The sequence below is a fragment of the Phyllostomus hastatus genome, unplaced genomic scaffold (assembly GCF_019186645.2).
Source record: "Phyllostomus hastatus isolate PE091 unplaced genomic scaffold, TTU_PhHast_1.1 phas_contig_210, whole genome shotgun sequence".
NCBI lineage: Eukaryota > Metazoa > Chordata > Mammalia > Chiroptera > Phyllostomidae > Phyllostomus > Phyllostomus hastatus.
Window position 1 is genome coordinate 16821713 of NW_025333737.1, and position 13255 is coordinate 16834967.

Consider the following 13255-nt stretch of genomic DNA (forward strand, 5'->3'; position numbering starts at 1 on the left):
ACAGAGGTTTCTTCTGTGCCAGTCAGTCTTCCCGAACAGAAGTTGTGGCTCTGTTTCCCCGACCGGGAAATCTGTCTTTGAATCAGAAAATGTAACTTGTGTTTTGTACATCTTCTCCCCAAAGCAAGGGTAGGGTTAATGGAAAATAATAGACCAGTTTTGCAGAGGGAGTTACTGCCTTGATCTTAAATGCTTTATTAGCAAGTCTACTTCCTGAATGGATTAAAATGTTGAGATTTATAGCATAACACAGTATTGGACTTAACGTGGTCACTCGAACATCTCCCTTCATTTTTGCACTATTTTTCTTTTTAGAGATAAGAAAACAATCATTTTTAATAAGCCAAGGCTCTTAATACAGCTGAACATAAAAACTTTAGCTTACATGGAGCCTGCCTTTTCTGTAAACAGTCCTGTGACAAAGGGAGCTGGCTGGAAGGGGATGAGTAAGCAGGGAGCTGAAATGGGACACTCGGGGCAGCGCAGCCGCGTTGTTTGTGTGTGCTCTCTGTGGCCCTGTGCTCCGGGGTGGCCTTTTGCTGCCCTCCGTTGACCAAACTTGATTTCAGGAATAGATAAACATTTATGTTTCAAAAGTTGCTCCCCATACTGGAACAAGAATATATAACTATCTTGACACCATCCTGTACAAGTGTCTATGTGGTGACTTCACATAGTAGAATTAATCAAAGGCTTTGTTCTTACGAAGTAAAAGACGAGATGACCTCACAGTTCCCCCATTCTAAACTCTATGAGTCGACATTGACTTTATAGCCAACAAAGGAGAATTTTAATAACCAGATGTAAAAGGGTCTGAAGGTAGATTTCAGGGTAGCTACAGAACAGGACTTTTCATCTTTAATTGTTTAAACTTTTCTAGGTTATAGCTCCCGAGTTCACATTGTTTTCCTTAAAACATTGTAGATGATCCCCTTAACACTACTGAAATGATGCAGCGTTTCTCGATCATTCTGTGTGTGTTCCTGCAGGGAGAAAACTGGCTGTCCTGGGTGTTTGAGAAGTTGGTCGTGGTGATGGTTTGTTACTTCATCCTGTCTATCGTTAACTCCATGGCACAAAGCTATGCCAAAAGAATCCAGCAGCGGTTGGACTCAGAGGAGAAAACTAAATAAGCAGGAAGTTTTTTCACAGCAGAAATTTGAATGGATGGGTCCTGCCTTAATTGGGAGGACTCCAGACCAGGAAAGAAAATTCCCTTTTCCATCCTGTATCAGTTTAATTTTCTTTTTCCTGAAAGCAGTTTAATCCATATCTTGCACTGACATACTTTTCCTTTGTGTGTTAAGGTAAGGTATCCACCCTCAATTCAATTCAGATTGTATTTTATTAGGGTGGAGTGTGATGTTCAGCAGCAAACGCAACAGAAACTGGCCTTTTATTTGTGACTTTGAAAAGGCCCACATCATACAATTAAAGAATTCCGGACACCACAAAAAAAGTTCCTAAGTATGTTAAATATGTCAAGCTTTTAGGCTTGTCACAAATGACTGCTTTGTTTTTCTAAGTCATCAAAATGTATATAATTATTAGATGGGATAACAGTCTTGCATGTCTATCATGGTAAAATTTAATATGCCATCCTGCCCGGCCCTTCCTCTCCTACCTGCAAAAAAAAAGGCCATTTTATGATGCATTGCACACCCTCTTGGGAAATTGATCTTTAAATTTTGAGACAGTATAAGGAAAATCTGGTTGGTGTCTCTCAAATGAGCTGACACTATTTTTTATTCTGTACATTTAGAATGAAGTCATAAAACAAAACTTTATAAAGACCTCTTTGATCATTCCAAAATTGTGTTCGTTTTCTTGAGCGTTTTGATTTTTCACTTCTTTTAGCTTCTACCAACTGAATGGCAGCCTTGCCAAACCCACCTACAATCCTAATTTCTTAAGCTTTCACTTACTTGGACGGAAAGGGACACCAGGAGGCATTTTGGTTAGGCTGGAGTCGGGCAGCCGGCTGCACGCTGCTGAAGTGAATGGCACCCTATGAATTGGCGTGGTGAGGGGTTTCTTGGTTTGTGGGAACAGGAGATATGGTAGCATACAAGTAAACACTGGAGAGAGAACTCGTGTTTTTAAAAACCCACACTTTTCTCACGTGTTAATTTTAGCTCAGCGTGTCCTCTGGTTTTAAGAGAAATTTATATGTAACCTACTTTTCTTGCCCTTTTCAGTTTTGTTCTGTGCTTTTTTCCTTTGTGATGTTTCTAGTTAACTTGGTCATTTTGTTTTTTGCTTGGGAGGGAAATAAACAATTTCGCTTTTTTCCCTTCAGGGAAGTTTGGTACTGACATTGCATTGAAGGTAGAGTGGGTGTACATCTAACAGGCCGGAAGTGCCCGGTCGGTTTTGTCAAACCCGCCTGAGTGTCTGCTTGTTGTGCCCACCGTCTTGACATCTCCATGGCCGTACCACCTTGTCGGGTAGCTTATCAGACTGATGTTGACTGTTGACTCTCATGGCAACAGCAGTCGATGGGCTGTCCGACATTCTGGTATCTCTCATCTGACCATCCATTCCGAATGTTCCCATCCTCACATGACCCAGCATCATGGTGTATGGTTTATGGTTTCTGCAGAAACCCTGTCCTCTGTCCAGTGGCGCTTCGAATCTTTTATGTCGTGATATTGCAGCATAGGCAGGAGGATCTTACGGAAAATTGGGATGCTTGCCATGACCACAGACAAATAAAGTATAAGCAACCAGCCTTGTGGGTTTTGAAAAGGTTGTTCTTAATCTATTTTTTCCACCCAGGGACTTTCTAGCAGTATGACTGTTTGTTACCTTATTTAAAAAGCAGTACCCAAATGCTTTATTTAAATAGATTCACATTAAAAGCATAATTGTTTTAGATTCTGTAGGGGTCATGTAACGTTCTAAGCCAGCTTCTAACCTAGTTGTATTTCATCTCTTTCACCTGCATTTTATTTGGTGTTTGTCTAAAGAAAGGAAAGAGGAAAGCAAGTATGAATTGTTCTATTTGTACTAAATCTTGGGGATTTTTTTGGTAAATTTATTTCAGGGTAGGGTATTAGAAAAAAGAAAAAAATGTGTCTTAGTCTGAAGGTCTAAGTGATTAATACATTAGGCTTAATGATGACAGTTTGTTCACTCTTTCAAATGAATTGGCTTTGAAAACAAACGAAGAGCATCTCTCCTCCTTTCGTCCTGCTGGACTCCAGCTGGAGTAGGAGGCCACTACCCCGTGTTCCAGTGCCAGGCGTGTTCCTTTCTTGTGTCCACCAGAGTGGGCGCAGACAACTACGCAGTCCATCCCAGAGACATCCCTAGTTCATTCCAGCTGATGGGAGACCAGAAACTTTGTAAATGGATGGTTTGATATTACTGCAAATAAAAAAAAGGGCCTGGGAATTTTGATTCCATCTCTCTTTTGTTTAAGCCTCATTTTGTCCTTAAATATCTGCAGTGTTTTATCACTTCTCAACTCAGTGACTGTCTAGGAGTACAAGACAATACAGTGCAAAAAATCAGCAGTTCACACACTTAGGTGCCGCAGAGCAGCTCCCTTAAAACTGCGCGGTTTGGAATCATTGTGTTGGTTTCCGTGTCCCCTGTCTGTGTATCATCTGGAGCATGGGACTTGGAGGAAGAAGAGATTTTTACTTTCATTTATAATGGCCACTATTCCCATTCTCTAAGAATCTGGAAAACAGTGCTGGAGTGAAGTCTCTGTAATGCACTGGTTGGTCCTGTGTCTGTGGGAGCAAGTGCTCCTGGACAAACAGGCTCAGCCCATGTTCCCAGTGTGCTCTGCGCTGTCTGTGTAGCTTTAGCTGGGCAGCATGAGACCTGTCTGCTTTCACCAGTCCCTCAGCACTGACTGAGTTCAAATAATGCACTAAGCCACATCCCGATTGCCCTCTTGTACCCTGGGATGAATTGTGTTCTGACTGACCCGTGTGTAAAGGTAAAGAGCTCACAGAGGTGCCCAGCGTTTTAGCATCACGTTGCCTTTCCATAGATTTTGAAACCCACTTGCCCCCACGTGCGGTGGTGGTCTGTGGCGATGGTTCAGAGTCCCGCCTCTCACATAAGTGACCTTGAGAAAATTACTGAGCCTAGATCTCGGCTATAAAAACATACACATATATAGATAGCCAGGTTGTCTGAAGGATTAGATCAGATAAAATATAAAATACTGCCATAAATGTTTACATGTTCCCAACTTTTAGTTTATTAAGGATGGTATTTGATCCACATGCAAAAAATTATACAAAATTGGAACATTTATTCCAAAAATGTTCTTAAATGTTCTTGGTATATATGTCCTTGTTTTGGAGCAAATACAAATAAGCCCCTAACTAGCCTAGTTAAGGTTACAAAGCAACAGTATACAAATTTACTGTGAAATAATTGAAAATAACTTTTCTAACCTTCCCACCTTAAAATGTTGGCAGCTTATTTTAGTGTAAAGACAGTTCATACTAAAAAGTTTGGAAGGTGGAAGAGGGACTACCAGTTTTTAGTTCCCTGTTAGAATCTCCATCTAGATCATCTACTAAGATTTGATGGGTGTGAATCAATTTTAAAGTTTTTATTTAATGTAGTGGCATGCAAGATCTTCCTCAGTAGGCCTCAAAATCTCATTTCTGTTAGGGAAAAAAAAGGTTTCTTTTATTCATTAATAATTATGCTCACAAAAAGTTAAAACCAACTATTCAAGGGTTCAATTGCCATTTCTGAAAGCCGAGGAACATCCCATCTCTGACTCGCGTTGGTCAGAGCTTCTCAGTCTTTCACAAAACGTGGTACACGAAATGCTACACCAAAGTGGCATCCGAAGTGTTTTGTCCCTTTATTGTCAAAGACAAGAAAGCACATAATGTACTTGAAGAGTCTAGAAACAGTTGAGTCATTCGTGTCTGGTAGTCAAGGGCTTGGGTTCCTGTCCCTCCCTTCCCAGCAAGGCCGAGAGTTCACCTAAGGTAATGCTTTTTGCCTTAGGGTGAGGCCTTGAATTGCAGCAAATAACCTACATGTATTTGCATATCTGACCAGTAGTCATAAGAGAGATTGTAACAAAAACTTGTGCTGAGCAGCTGCTTACTCATGGCCTTTAGAATCGCCTGGTGCTAGGATAGGCAGGTGCCAGCTGTTTGCTCATTCTTTGACCTACTGGCCTTGCAGTCACTGTGTGGGTGTTGATACTACTAAGTTAAATGAAAAGAGTTTGATTCAGATGGCCCTCACTCGCCACCCAAACACCCTGGATTCATTGGAGATCTGAGATTCTAATTCTGTAGTTGGGATACGGGCCCAGATCATGGCCCAGAGAGAGTGAGTCAGTTGTAAGTGGCTGGCTGACTCTATGGGAACAGAAATGAGATGCAGTTCAGAGGGTTTGTCGTCAGCCAAATCCACAAATGTGCGGCCTTTTGAAACATTGGACATCTGTTCCTCTTAATTCAAAACAAACTTTAAAAAGCACAAAGTTGCTTGGCTCCTTGTTTCTTTGTGTCAGCAGCAGTTACCGCGCTGCGGTAGAAAGCCTGGAACCGAAGTCCAGGAATGTGGGACCGTGAGGGCGCACCGCAGAGCAGTGGGAAGGGACTGCTCTGGGAAGGGAAGAGATGATTTTACAATACGAGCGTTTGGAAATCCCCTCCGGGGTAATCAGCCCAGGTGTTCCACCCGTGTGTTAACCATTCCCAAATGACTCAAAGGACGTGGAGGGAGGGTCTGGACACACTCCAGCGCTGTGTCTACAATGCAGTCTTTATCTGCATTGGAGACCACAGTTCTTGACGGGGAGACTCCAGCCTATTCTGGGCATCTGACTAAGAGAGACCCCTGAGCCACCTACCACAGCTGGCCATCCTAGCCGGCTCTTGAAGGAAAAGCCTTGTTCGAAGAGGCCTCTACAGGCCACTTTGCTCTCCCCCAGCTAATGCCAAATATGGCATTTCCCTGTGTCTCCATCTGTCCCTTTGGGGAACTGCATGAGCAGCTTTTACCTTCAGGCTGCTTTTGACTGGCAGTACTGCTTCATTGTGTCCCAGTTTGTTTCCTATGGGGAGAGGGTTTTCATGGAGTGAGGCGCCCCGGGAGAGAGGGATGGTCCTGTCTCCCCCTGAAGCGGGGGGAGGGGGGGGCGGGAGGGGGGAGTGATGACCAGCCAGATCACTGTTGTCTGTTGGCTCCTTGCCGGGTTGTGTGGGAAACACAGAGGCCCTAGGGCTCACGGCTGTGGGCAATAGTGCCAAGCCCCGTGCACCATGTCACTAGGAACCGCGTTCTCAGCCTCTTCACTGGTTAAAATGATGGAAGCCCAAAATACTGAGAGGAGGCCTTTCTCTGTTTCATTTTTTTAGTGCAGCTCCCAGCCCCTTGAGAGTCACTTTCACTTGAACAGTGTCTGAACGAAACCTCTTAGAACCGTCAAACTTTCTGTACCAAGCCTCCCGTTGTCTGGCCATCCTGGAGGCTCTTCAGACACCTCTGCTCCGTCCCGCCCATTTCACCAGCCACTTCCCATCCCCAAGCCCCTTCCACAGTGTCTGTGCACACCACCAGCAACCAAGATTAGCTCCCAGGAACCTTTCTGCCCTGTACCAGGAAGCAGAGTGGACTGCGAACTTGACCACTGTTTGCTCAGTTTGTACCAGGCACTGTTTTCAGTGCTGTTCCGTGTGCATTGTATTTAATCATTAAATCCTTATGGACAACCCTATGAGGAAAATAAAGCAGGAGGATTCAGCGATTTGCTGGAGGAAGTAAGGAAGTAGCAGAGTTCGAATCCACACCCAGGCATTCTGGCTCTTAGCCACTCCACTCTGCGGGGAAGTCCAGGCTCCTGCGCACTTGTTTTAGCTTGTGATCACAAGTAGGGAAGGGAGAAAGGGAGACGACAAAAAAATCAAGGCCGCCGTCTAAAAAGCTTTGCTGTTTAAACAGATGAGCAGCCTTTGTGCTTCTCTGTTCCAGGGGTGGGGAAGGCCAGCTCCTGTGTGGGCAGTTCCCGGAGTGGTGTTTGCTACAATTATGGTTACAAAGCAGTTTCTATTTGTACAGGCTTTTTTTCCTTTTTCAAAGCACTTTCACATCTTTCTTTTAAAAAGAGTTTATGTATGTTCACAGAGAGGGGAAAGGAGGGAGAAAGAAAGGGAGAGAAACGTTGATCCGTTGCCTCGCAATTGCCCAACTGGGGACCTGGCTCGCAACCCAGGCTGGCGCCCTGACCGGGAATCAAACCAGTGACCTGTATCTTTTGTTTGCAGGCTGGTGCCCAACCCAGTGAGCCAAGCTGGTCAGGGAGGCACTTTCACATCCTGAATTTTATTTGAGCTTCATAATAACCTTATGGAATAGCTAGGTCCAGTAGAGGCATTAGCCACACCAGGGGAAATTTTTTTTTTCATCTACTGGTTTAAGACATTGTGTGAAAGGCTGTCCCTCCAGGCACAGTCTTCTTGGGGGTGTTATGCATATATGCAGATAACTATGTAGTGGGACTGCCTTACCGTAGCATCCGTTCCCCAATCTTTTTGGCACCAGGAACCAGTTTCTGGAAAGACAATTTGTCCGTGGACCTGAGGGTGGAGGATGGTTTCGGAATGATTCCAGCTCATCACATTCAATCTCCTCTGCTGGGCGGCCGAGTTCCTAACAGGCCCGACCAGTACCAGTCAGCAACCTGGAGTATGGGGACCCCTGCCCTAAGGAAAGAATGGAGAAGAGGAAGAGAATTGCTGAGTAGGTTTCATGAGGATGTGGCCTTTGAATTGCCAGGTGGAGGTGGGGAGAGGGAAGGTCTTCTAATTAGCGAAAGCCCTATGGCATGCGAGACTCAGGAAAGCACACGGGGGAGCCCTGTGACGGGTGGGTAGAGGGCACAAGGCCAGTGTGTCAGTGCCCTCTGTTATTCTGCATAACTCATAACCCTGCCGTCTGTTTTCTTGTTTTTGCTGTTTTCCCACTTGTGTGTGCAGGGCCTGGCACTTGGGGGGCTCGCAGCGAGTGTTTGCTGAACGAATATTGCAGTAGTTCGGGTGAAGCAGCAGAGGGGATGCAAAGGCAGGCCGGAGGTGCCGCCCAAATAGGGTCCAGGGTCGTCCGCAAAGCTAGAGTAAAGCAGGTGGAGTGGAGGTGAAGAAGGAACGAGAGAACCCTGGGAAGACAGCAAGGCCTGTCGCTCACTGCGCCAGGAACGTAGGAGGAGCAGCAGCAGGTTTGAGGGAGAGAGACACGATTGTGTTTGGAACATTCCAGGGGAAGATACTGAGCAGCAGAAGGGTGGGGCGGACTGTGGGCCTGCATCTCGGGTTTCCTGACTCCAAGGCTCCTAGCGAGTGAGCTTTCCGTTAGACCACTCTGTGACTTCTCCCTGTTAGAGAAGAACTGGACTTGTCTCGAGAATTCTCCAGAGTCACACATCCTCTCCCTTTCCCGTGAGGGATCATCTAAGCCTTGTTGTGCAGCTCTGTTCTGGAGGAGGTGGCACTGTGACTGCATCTTGGCGCCAGAGGAAATCGCTTTAAATTTCCTCTCCCCTGGTGCATCCTGCTTCCTTAACCCTGGGGCTCCTCCCTCCGAGAGCGGGGAGGATGGCAATTCCTGGATAGATTGTCTGTCTTTATAAGGAGAAAAGTTTGGCAATGTGATTTCCTGTATATTTCTGCTAGAGTCCAAGATTCCAGTAGTGCTAGCCTAGGCAGCAGGGGCAGCCACCTAAAACCCGATGTCGTAAGTAGTCCCGAGTAAGCACGAGGGCACCGTCCCAACGGCCTTTGCCAAGCCAAAAGGCAGGATCAGAGTTTTATTGCACCTTCTAGAGCATGTGGTCAAAGTGGCTTCCCATTTGGCTGCTTTGGTGCTGGGGCTGTTTACATGCTTCAGGAAATGAGTTATCCTTCTTGAAGTTGGCTGGATGGGACTTCAGAATAAATGACATGTGACCACAATTACACCACTCACCAGGAGAACCGGGGTTCAGGAAAAGATTTACTTGTGCAGTAATCCTTTGGTGGAAAAGAGATGCAGAACTTGAGTATTCCACTCCCAGGCGGGCGGACACACAGTTGGCGAAGCCTGGGTGAGCCGGGCAGTCGCTCTTCCTCGCTGTCGGACGGAACCACGCCGGTCTGATGAGAGCCTGTGTGGGGGGTGCTTTGCACAGTTTTGGGGGAAATGGGAAGCTGAAAAGGGTGCTTTTAGAAAAGCAGAGTTATCAAAGAAATTTTCAGAATTCCTGCATTTCCTTCAGATGTAAAGAATCGGAATATAAAGTATATCCCTGTCTCTGCAAGGAGGAAATAAAACGTTCTTCCATATGCAGAAGCTGTCTGACTTGACACACTGCTTTTCAGGCTGCTCCCAGACTGCACGCGTGCGTGTGTGTTGTACATGTAACAGTCCTCCCTAGAGTAGGCAGTGTCCATTAGAAGAATACTAGAAGAATACAGTGAGGCGATAGGGATCACCAAGTTAGCCTTTAATTCCCCCCCGCCCCCCCACCCCCAGCAAACCTGAAGCATCCTGTACTTCCTGCACTATTTTGGTGGTAGTTCGTCGAACAATGCTGCTTACTACTTCCGCCCCTTGTTACTGCCTTTGATTCATTTGACTTCCTCTGTTCTTCAGACTGTCTCCAGGTGTTAACATCCTTTTACAAATCATTTGAGTTATTTTATCTTTAAAGGCTTTGTTTAAAAAAAAAAAGAATACAAGCAAAAGAAATGCACAATATAAAAGAGTAAATCCCCTGAGAAAGACACTCCCCGCAAGGAATTTGCTCTGACATCCGGTGTATCCTGTCAGTCCTGCTCAGAAATGCTCCGAGCTCCCTCTTCTTGGTCTCAGGGGCCTGGCAGCGGGGGCGTGGGGCACGGGGGCACAGCAGGTAGGCTGGGTCACTGGGGCATGTGCCACCTGGATCTTCAGGTCAGTGAGAGATGGCTCCATCCCTGTCCTTACTGCACAAAATGAAACAGCAGCACGTAGACAGAGCCATTGTTTCTCCAGGCAGCATTCATCGGCCACTTCCGTCTGCCTCGGCCACTGCAGCTCACGTGGTGCCGGGAACGCGGGACACAGGGAGCGGCCACCCTTTGGAAGGCGTGGAGTCCCAGAGCAAGGAGTTTAGATTATAGGTAATAATTTCAAAACAAAGGCAATTCTTCATTCTCTTAGCATATTGTTTGAATTTATATTGTCTTAAAGGGCTTTTAATGATAGAAGATGGCTTCAGAGACAAAATAATTAGAAGTATAGTTCTATTTCCAGGCCCTTAGTTTCAGCTAATGGCTGTGAGATCTGTCGCCAACATGGGAGCTTTAATGGGCTTCACGGTGAGCCTTTAGTGTTTCAGCTTTATATCTCTTCCGCTGGTGTTTGGACGTTGACCTTAATCCGTGCGGGGAATAGGGAGTCTCTGCCATGAGCCAGGCATATGCTCTGCAGGAAAGAACATATGAAATGGTGAACTGGAGAGCAGGGGCCAGGTCTGATTCATTTTTAAAATCTCCCGTCCTAGCAGTGTTTTTCCTTGCAGGTGTTCAAAGGATGTTTGTGGAATTAAACTCACATCCTGCCTCTTTCATACTGTTCACAGGAGCCGAGCTCAAGCAAAGGCCTATTTTTTCAAAAAGGAAGCTCCTGTCTTTTGTGTGTGTCATGGTTCTTGCTGTCACGTGTCTGTGATCTCTCTCCCCCAGCGAGGACAAGCATGCTCAGCTTGTTTCTGTAATTCCCAGGACTCTGCTCCTGAAATGTTGGGTAGCTCTGCTCGATAGAAATACAATGCAAGACATATACCTAATTTGAAAAATTTTAGAAGCTACATTTTAAAATCTAAAAAGAAACAGGTGTACCAATTTGAGTAATTCAATTTCAACAATTAATTTAAAATATTAAGATTTTACATTATTTTATTCATATTGTCTTCAAAACCCCATGTATATTTTAACTTAGCACTAGCCCAATTGGCTAATGGCTACCTCTCTGCACAGCATGGGTATATAATCTTTGAATTTTTATGTACTCACCATGTAAATAATTAAATTTAAATAGGACAAGAGAGCCAGAAAAAGTGTCTACCTCATTGCTGCATCAAGAGCAAAAGAGATAAATGGAATTATTTGCTAAGTGACATGTAATTTAGCTTACTGTTTCTTTTTAAAATTATTTATTGATTCTAGGGAGAGAAAGAGAAACATCGATTTGTTGTTCCACTTATTTATGCATTCAGTGGTTGATCCTTGTATGTGCCCTGACCAGGGATTGAACCTGCAACCTTGGCGTATCAGGATGACACTCTAACCAACAGAGCTACCCGGCCAGGGCTTATTGTTTCTTCTTGAACTATTCTTGTAAGCTTTTAGGTTTTTCATCATCAGGGAAGTCCATAATTCAAAAACCATAGAGCCTTTTTTTTCCCCTGAAATGCTGCAAAGCTATTATTGGTCCTTTGGGGGCACCACCAGTTCCCCTGACACTCCTTTTTGGTTCTTCCTGCTGCACTGGCTCCCTGGAGTCCAAATGATTGGGCTTTTCTATCCTTCCCCTTCTTTCCCTTGAATGCCACATCTTTGCCAACACTGACCCCCACACTGTGTTCCCCGGAAACTTGAAATATTCACATTGTTTATCTTAACTTCTTATGCAAGCGTCCCAGCTGGTGGAAATGGAATTCCATCTATCTATAAGGCTGGCACTGCAACGTCTGAATACAGGAGAAGGCAATTAGTTAGTTAAAAATGTAAAGTCAGATTTTTTTAGCTCACATTCCTAAAACCCTTAGGAAACAATGTGATTGATAAGATAAGCAAATATCTCTTAGATAACTGATTAGCTGCCCAAAATGGCGAGGTAGTGGGGTAAAGCTGTGTTTGGTAGGTAGGTAGGTGGAAGAACAGGAAAGGGTTGACTGCCAAACCTGGGGTTCATGGGGAGAGAATAATGGGAGAGGAACATACGGAGCATGTTTTTAAATGGACAGGAATTCAAGTGTGATAAACATGGTGGTCGGCAGAAGAATCTCTGGTATGTGCACGGAGGAGTCGACCCTGCAGAGTCAGCGAGGAGACGTTTCGGACAAACTGAGAGTTCCCAGTGCAGGGTCCTTCCCCGTGTGCCTCCGTACTCACTGCCTGGAGGGGGACATCCTGCCTCTGGGGGGCGGTGTCTGGGGGAAACAGTGCTCCGGTCCCCAACAAAGAAACTACATATTCAAACCTCCCGGGTCGGGATGCCCAGGAAGCTCTGGTTCTGACGTCCTGGCTGATGGGCCGTTTTGTGCACACAAAGTACATTTCCAAGGCCACCCCTTAGCTTGAAGTTTGGGACCAGCTTCTTTGTGTTAATTGTTAAGTCAAAATCCCAGCTCTAATAGTAAAAAAAAAAATTATTATTCCAATAGACAAGGAAAAATATTTCCATGTAAATGTTTAAAACAACTTTGCAAATATTTAGGTACCCACATGTATCAAATACTGCAGCTGTGGACCATGAAAAGGATCAACTCACTTAAGCGAGTGGATCCAGAGCTCTAACTAGGGTTTATTTTAATGTTTACCTGTCATTGGTTCCATAAGTTGCCACATTAGAAATATACTTGTCCCCACGGTACCTCAGGGTACCTTTCTTAAATACAAAATGATTTCAACTTTTGACTCTCTCTGAGCTCAACTTTTAGCAAGTTTCCTTAGAACCAGCTTCACCCGTGGCAAGATCATTCAGTTACAGGTCTTTATTAATGCTGGCCTAGTTTGGGAAATTGTTTTGGTTTTTGGATCTCTTCAATGCTAAACAATTACTTTTAACTTTATTTTGTAAAAATTATGATCTAATTATTTTCAAGTATACTTGGGTTAACAAAATGCAGCAGTGGGGTGTGCCTGTTAGCGGCTGAACAGACCACTTTTTACATTCCTTAGAAATAAGATATGGTTCAGTATTTTAAATCATAGCAACAGTTGATAACAAAAACAGCAAAAAGGTAATCATTTCCATATGGAAAGAAAAGGAAGAACAGTGAAGCTGTGAACTGTCATTTTTCCAAATAAAAATAATTCACCACTGGTAGATTTGGCAGAAAGGGCAAATGTTCCTATTTGTTTCCCATTTTACATTTGTTAATACATTGCATGTGATGTGTTTTATTGAAATACACCATTACCCTCACTCTGCTGCCAATTTCCAATTGTGTTTTTGTCCTTCTGAGTGAAACTCACATCTGGATGTGCCAATTTCATCCGACACAGTATTTCCTTGG

The 13255-nt window shown here is 44.6% G+C and overlaps 1 protein-coding gene across 1 annotated transcript in view; it reads left to right on the forward strand.

Annotated features, from left to right (window-relative positions):
- Positions 1 to 3407, forward strand: part of VMP1 (vacuole membrane protein 1) — a 110196-nt gene extending 106789 nt beyond the window's left edge. The window contains exon 12 of the mRNA XM_045836529.1: positions 990 to 3407. Coding sequence (XP_045692485.1) covers positions 990 to 1133 — 144 coding nt within the window. The 3' untranslated portion in view covers positions 1134 to 3407. The remainder of the gene's footprint in view (positions 1 to 989) is intronic.
- The last annotated feature ends 9848 nt before the right edge of the window (positions 3408 to 13255 follow it).